Source organism: Scomber japonicus, chromosome 17, assembly GCF_027409825.1.
Source record: "Scomber japonicus isolate fScoJap1 chromosome 17, fScoJap1.pri, whole genome shotgun sequence".
In the NCBI taxonomy this organism is placed as follows: Eukaryota; Metazoa; Chordata; class Actinopteri; order Scombriformes; family Scombridae; genus Scomber; species Scomber japonicus.
Window position 1 is genome coordinate 600,519 of NC_070594.1, and position 7,500 is coordinate 608,018.

General features: G+C 53.3%; 1 protein-coding gene across 1 annotated transcript in view; it reads right to left on the reverse strand.

Moving 5' to 3' along the window:
• The window catches only part of LOC128377442 (inverted formin-2-like), a 27,697-nt gene that overhangs the window by 8,222 nt on the left and 11,975 nt on the right, over positions 1 to 7,500 (reverse strand). The window contains exons 8-16 of the mRNA XM_053337394.1: positions 5,905 to 6,546; positions 4,167 to 4,291; positions 3,989 to 4,050; positions 2,404 to 2,506; positions 2,015 to 2,100; positions 1,134 to 1,234; positions 786 to 856; positions 389 to 496; positions 146 to 216 (exon numbers count right to left, since the gene is read on the reverse strand). Coding sequence (XP_053193369.1) covers positions 146 to 216; positions 389 to 496; positions 786 to 856; positions 1,134 to 1,234; positions 2,015 to 2,100; positions 2,404 to 2,506; positions 3,989 to 4,050; positions 4,167 to 4,291; positions 5,905 to 6,546 — 1,369 coding nt within the window. The remainder of the gene's footprint in view (positions 1 to 145; positions 217 to 388; positions 497 to 785; positions 857 to 1,133; positions 1,235 to 2,014; positions 2,101 to 2,403; positions 2,507 to 3,988; positions 4,051 to 4,166; positions 4,292 to 5,904; positions 6,547 to 7,500) is intronic.

The window sequence follows — 7,500 nt, forward strand, 5'->3', positions numbered from 1 at the left end:
CACACACACACACACACACACACACACACACACACACACACACACACACACACACACACACACACACACACACACACACACACACACACACAGGTTATGACAGTTAATAAGAACTCTAGCAGTGAAATAATAACTGAGTTCTCACCCAGCAGCTCTCTCACAGATCTCCAGGTCATCAGGCAGGTTCAGAAGGTCAGGATGGTTCTGCTCCACTTCCTGTCACACACACACACAAACACACACACACACACACACACACACACACACAGAGACAGACATGCATCCTGGGAGTTACCTCCAGGATGTGGTGCAGCAGGGTGTTGGGGGGGGGGGGGGGGGGCTTACCTCCAGGATGTGGTGCAGCAGGGTGTTGGGGGGGGGGGCTTACCTCCAGTATGTGGTGCAGCAGGGTGACTCTGGACTGGTTTGCTTTGGTTTCTGTCAGTTTGAGCAGAGTGCTGATCTTAAACCCCTCAGCGTTCCCTGTGTGGGAGCCCTGAAACACACGATGACATCATACAGCTCACATGACATCATACAGGTCACATGACATCACTGCAGCTCACATGACATCATACAGGTCACATGACATCATACAGGTGTGTGTACTGTACAGGTGTGTAGTGTACAGGTGTGTAGTGTGTGTAGGTGTGTGTAGGTGTGTGTAGTGTACAGGTGTGTAGTGTGTGTAGTGTACAGGTGTGTAGTGTGTACAGGTGTGTAGTGTACAGGTGTGTAGTGTACATGTGTGTGTGTGTGTGTGTGTGTGTGTGTGTGTTTCTCACATAGTTGAGAAAGTTTCCAACATCCAGGATGAGTTTACAGAAGCTCGGCAGCCGAGTGCTCTCCCTCACACCTGCACACACAATAATACACAACAACACACAACACACACAATAATACACAACAACACACAACACACACAATAATACACAACACACAACAACACACAATAACACACAACACACACAACAACACACAACATTATAGTGTGTATACAGATGTGTATAGTGTGTATTTGTGGGTTGTAGTGAGTGTAGAGTGTATATAGTGTGTAGTAGTGTATATACAGATGTGTATAGTGTGTAGTAGTGTGTATATTGTGTATAGTGTGTAGTAGTGTGTATACACACTCTGGCAGGCCCGGTCCAGCAGCTCAGCTTTAGGTTTCAGAGTCTCAAACAAACTGCTGCTCTCCTCACACTGCAGCATGCACTCGATCCTCAGAGAGTAACTGAAACACAGCACAGGTGAGTCTGAGCTACAGGTGAGTCTGAGCCACAGGTGAGTCTGAGCTACAGGTGAGTCTGAGCCACAGGTGAGTCTGAGCTACAGGTGAGTCTGAGCTACAGGTGAGTCTGAGCTACAGGTGAGTCTGAGCCACAGGTGAGTCTACAGGTGAGTCTGAGCTACAGGTGAGTCTGAGCTACAGGTGAGTCTGAGCTACAGGTGAGTCTGAACCACAGGTGAGTCTGAGCTACAGGTGAGTCTGAGCTACAGGTGAGTCTGAGCTACAGGTGAGTCTGAGCCACAGGTGAGTCCGAGCTACAGGTGAGTCCGAGCTACAGGTGAGTCTGACCTACAGGTGAGTCTGAGCTACAGGTGAGTCTGAGCTACAGGTGAGTCTGAGCTACAGGTGAGTCTGAGCCACAGGTGAGTCCGAGCTACAGGTGAGTCTGAGCTACAGGTGAGTCTGACCTACAGGTGAGTCTGAGCTACAGGTGAGTCTGAGCTACAGGTGAGTCTGAGCTACAGGTGAGTCTGAGCCACAGGTGAGTCCGAGCTACAGGTGAGTCCGAGCTACAGGTGAGTCTGAGCTACAGGTGAGTCTGAGCTACAGGTGAGTCTACAGGTGAGTCTGAGCTACAGGTGAGTCTGATTAACAGGTGAGTCTGAGCTACAGGTGAGTCCGAGCTACAGGTGAGTCTGAGCTACAGGTGAGTCCGAGCTACAGGTGAGTCTGAGCTACAGGTGGGTCTGAGCTACAGGTGAGTCTGAGCTACAGGTCTCCTACCTGGGGACGTCCAGCAGTAGCAGGTAGAACCGATCCACTGACGCCAACTTGTCCCTTTCTGCTTGGTGGGACTTCAGGTTCTCTACCTGAGGAAGGACAGGTGAGGGCAACACAGACAGGTGAAGGACAGGTGAGACAGGTGAGACAGGTGAGGGACAGGTGAGGGACAGGTGAGGGACAGGTGAGACAGGTGACACAGGTGAGGGACAGGTGAGGGACAGGTGAGACAGGTGAGGGACAGGTGAGACAGGTGAGGGACAGGTGACACAGGTGAGGGACAGGTGAGGGTCAGGTGAGACAGGTGACGGACAGGTGAGACAGGTGACGGACAGGTGAGACAGGTGAGGGACAGGTGAGGGACAGGTGAGGGACAGACCGTGACCTCTGACCTCATGCTTCTCAGGCAGCAGGTGGATCAGCTGTTTCAGGACCTCCACATCAAACTTGGATCTGTCTCCACTCCGGATCAGAGACACAAAGTCCTCATGGGAACTGCAGGAGAGACAGACAGGTAAGAGGTGAGACAGGTGAGACAGGTGAGACAGGTGAGACATGTGAGACTTGTGACAGAGGTGAGACAGGTGAGACAGGTGAGACAGGTGAGACAGGTGAGAGAGGTAAGACAGGTGAGACAGGTGAGACATATGAGACATATGAGACAGGTGATACAGGTGATACAGGTGACAGGTGAGACAGGTGATAGAGGTGAGACAGGTAAGAGAGGTGAGACAGGTGATACAGGTGACAGGTGAGACAGGTGACAGGTGAGACAGGTGATAGAGGTGAGACAGGTGATAGAGGTGAGACAGGTGAGGGACCAGTGAGACAGGTGAGACAGGTGAGGGACCAGTGAGACAGGTGAAACAGGTGAGAGAGGTGAGACAGGTGAGAGACCAGTGAGACCGGTGAGAGGTGAGACAGGTGAGGGACCAGTGAGACAGGTGAGACAGGTAAGAGAGGTGAGACAGGTGAGGGACCAGTGAGACAGGTGAGACAGGTGAGAGACCGGTGAGACAGGTGAGGGACCAGTGAGACAGGTGAGACAGGTGAGAGACCAGTGAGACAGGTGAGACAGGTGAGAGGTGAGACAGGTGACAGGTGACAGGTGAGAGGTGAGACAGGTGAGAGGTGCGACAGGTGATAGAGGTGAGAGGTGAGACAGGTGAGACAGGTGAGAGGTGCGACAGGTGATAGAGGTGAGACAGGTGAGAGGTGAGACAGGTGAGGGACCAGTGAGACAGGCGAGACAGGTGAGAGGTGCGACAGATGATAGAGGTGAGAGGTGAGACAGGTGAGAGGTGAGACAGGTGACAGGTGAGACAGGTGAGACATGTGAGACATGTGAGAGAGGTGAGACAGGTGAGGGACCAGTGAGACAGGTGAGACAGATGACAGGTGATAGAGTTGAGACAGGTGAGAGGTGAGACAGGTAACAGGTGAGACAGGTGAGACAGGTGAGAGGTGAGACAGGTAACAGGTGAGACAGGTGAGACAGGTGAGAGGTGAGACAGGTGAGACAGGTGACAGGTGAGAGGTGAGACAGGTGAGAGGTGAGACAGGTGAGACAGGTGATAGAGGTGAGACAGGTGATAGAGGTGAGACAGGTGACAGGTGAGAGGTGAGACAGGTGAGAGGTGAGACAGGTGACAGGTGAGACAGGTGAGAGGTGAGACAGGTGAGAGGTGAGACAGGTGAGAGATGAGACAGGTGAGACAGGTAACAGGTGAGACAGGTGAGAGGTGAGACAGGTGAGACAGGTGAGACAGGTGAGAGGTGAGACAGGTGAGACAGGTGAGAGGTGAGACAGGTGAGACAGGTGAGAGGTGAGACAGGTGACAGGTAACAGGTGAGACAGGTGAGAGGTGAGACAGGTGAGACAGGTGACAGGTGAGACAGGTGAGAGGTGAGACAGGTGAGACAGGTGAGACAGGTGAGAGGTGAGACAGGTGAGACAGGTGAGACAGGTGAGGTCACCATTTGAACTGCTTGAGGAAGATGTTGAGGTTGAGGCTTTTCTTGGTGTCGATGAAGGAGACCTGCAGAGACCAGAGTCACTATCAGAGACACTTCCTGCTGAAGTTTCACAGTAAAAGCTCAGAATGGATGAGATTATGCTGAAAGGCTTTTATTGTGAAACAGGAAGAGAGCCGACCTCTTTGGGCTCGGTCCTGGTTCTGGTCTTGGTCTCAGTTTGAGGGAGACTGAAGAGCTGCTCGATCCTGGAGTAGTCTGGTTCCACCGAGTCTGAGGACGCTGATGTCCACAGAGAGCGCTGAGCTACACACACACACATGCGCGCACACACACACACACACACACACACACACACACACACACACACACACACACACACACACACACACACACACACACACACACACACACACACACACACACACACACACAGGGTTATTATCGTTAGGAAAGGTGATGATGTAACTTTAGTGTATCTGTCTCTGACTCACCTGTCACTAACTCACCTGTCTCTAACTCACCTGTCTCTGACTCACCTGTCACTGACTCACCTGTCTCTGACTCACCTGTCACTAACTCACCTGTCTCTGACTCACCTGTCTCTGACTCACCTGTCACTGACTCACCTGTCACTAACTCACCTGTCACTGACTCACCTGTCTCTGACTCACCTGTCACTGACTCACCTGTCTCTGACTCACCTGTCACTAACTCACCTGTCTCTGACTCACCTGTCTCTGACTCACCTGTCACTGACTCACCTGTCACTAACTCACCTGTCTCTGACTCACCTGTCTCTGACTCACCTGTCACTGACTCACCTGTCACTAACTCACCTGTCACTGACTCACCTGTCACTAACTCACCTGTCACTAACTCACCTGTCTCTGACTCACCTGTCTCTGACTCACCTGTCTCTGACTCACCTGTCACTAACTCACCTGTCTCTGACTCACCTGTCACTAACTCACCTGTCACTAACTCACCTGTCTCTGACTCACCTGTCACTAACTCACCTGTCACTGACTCACCTGTCACTAACTCACCTGTCACTAACTCACCTGTCTCTGACTCACCTGTCACTAACTCACCTGTCTCTGACTCACCTGTCTCTGACTCACCTGTCTCTGACTCACCTGTCTCTGACTCACCTGTCTCTGACTCACCTGTCACTAACTCACCTGTCTCTGACTCACCTGTCTCTGACTCACCTGTCTCTGACTCACCTGTCACTAACTCACCTGTCACTAACTCACCTGTCTCTGACTCACCTGTCACTAACTCACCTGTCTCTGACTCACCTGTCACTAACTCACCTGTCACTAACTCACCTGTCACTAACTCACCTGTCACTGACTCACCTGTCACTAACTCACCTGTCACTAACTCACCTGTCTCTGACTCACCTGTCACTAACTCACCTGTCTCTGACTCACCTGTCACTGACTCACCTGTCACTAACTCACCTGTCACTAACTCACCTGTCACTAACTCACCTGTCTCTGACTCACCTGTCACTAACTCACCTGTCTCTAACTCACCTGTCTCTGACTCACCTGTCACTAACTCACCTGTCACTAACTCACCTGTCTCTGACTCACCTGTCACTAACTCACCTGTCTCTGACTCACCTGTCACTGACTCACCTGTCACTAACTCACCTGTCTCTGACTCACCTGTCTCTGACTCACCTGTCACTGACTCACCTGTCACTAACTCACCTGTCTCTGACTCACCTGTCACTAACTCACCTGTCACTAACTCACCTGTCTCTGACTCACCTGTCTCTGACTCACCTGTCACTGACTCACCTGTCACTGACTCACCTGTCTCTGACTCACCTGTCACTGACTCACCTGTCTCTGACTCACCTGTCTCTGACTCACCTGTCTCTGACTCACCTGTCACTAACTCACCTGTCACCGCTCTGAACGGCAGCTTCTGCCAGTTCAGCTTCTTCATGCGGAGGGTGGGGCAGCGGGTGGGGCTCACAGCGGGGGCGGGGATGCCCAGACCCTGCACCGTCTGAGCCACGATGATGTCACTTAGAGGGGGGGCTCCCATACCAAGTAGAGGAGGGGGAGGGGGGGGAGGGACTCCTATCCCAGGTAGAGGAGGAGGAGGGGGAGGGGCTCCCAAACCAGGTAGAGGAGGAGGAGGGGGAGGGGCTCCCATACCAGGTAGAGGAGGGGGGGGAGGAGGGGGAGGTGGGGCTCCCATACCAGGTAGAGGAGGAGGAGGGGGAGGGGCTCCCATACCAGGTAGAGGAGGGGGGGGAGGAGGGGGAGGTGGGGCTCCCATACCAGGTAGAGGAGGAGGGGGAGGGGGGGCTACAATACCAGGTAGAGGAGGAGGGGGAGGGGGAGGGGGAGGGGGGGGGGGAGCTTGAGACGCAGAATTTTTCAAGTCGTCTTTAATAAGCGCCTCTGATTGGCCGACAGGGCTGTCAGGTAGACGAGTCTGCACCGCCCTGTCGATGGTTCGGATCCTCTGATTGGCTGAGATGGACCTGGGGGGGAGGAGCCTCTCCAGCAGGCGGTCGGCAGAATCTACGTCACCTAGAAGGTGGAGGAGAGGAAGAGGATGAGGTGGAGGATGAGGTGGAGGATGAGGTGAAGGATGAGGTGGAGGATGAGGTGGAGGATGAGGTGAAGGATGAGGTGGAGAATGAGGTGGAGGATGAGGTGGAGGATGAGGATGAGGTGGAGAATGAGGATGAGGTGGAGGATGAGGTGGAGGATGAGGTGGAGGAGAGGAAGATGATGAGGTGAAGGATGAGGATGAGGTGGAGGATGAGGTGGAGGATGAGGTGGAGAATGAGGTGGAGGATGAGGTGGAGGATGAGGATGAGGTGGAGGATGAGGATGAGGTGGAGGATGAGGTGGAGGATGAGGTGGAGGATGAGGTGGAGGATGAGGTGGAGGAGAGGAAGATGATGAGGTGAAGGATGAGGTGAAGGGTGAGGTGGAGGATGAGGTGGAGGATGAGGTGGAGGATGAGGATGAGGTGGAGGATGAGGTGGAGAATGAGGACGAGGTGGAGGATGAGGATGAGGTGGAGGATGAGGTGGAGAATGAGGATGAGGTGAAGGATGAGGTGCAGGATGAGGTGGAGGATGAGGATGAGGTGGAGGATGAGGTGGAGAATGAGGTGGAGAATGAGGTGGAGAATGAGGATGAGGTGAAGGATGAGGATGAGGTGGAGGATGAGGTGGAGGATGAGGTGGAGGATGAGGTGGAGGATGAGGATGAGGTGGAGGATGAGGTGGAGGATGAGGATGAGGTGAAGAATGAGGTGGAGGATGAGGTGGAGGATGAGATGAAAGATGAGGTGGAGGATGAGGTGGAGGATGAGGTGGAGGATGAGGTGGAGGATGAGGATGAGATGGAGGATGAGGATGAGGATGAGGATGAGGTGGAGGATGAGGATGAGGTGGAGGATGAGATGAAGGATGAGGTGGAAGATGAGGTGGAGGATGAGGTGAAGGATGAGGTGGAGGATGAGGTGGAGGA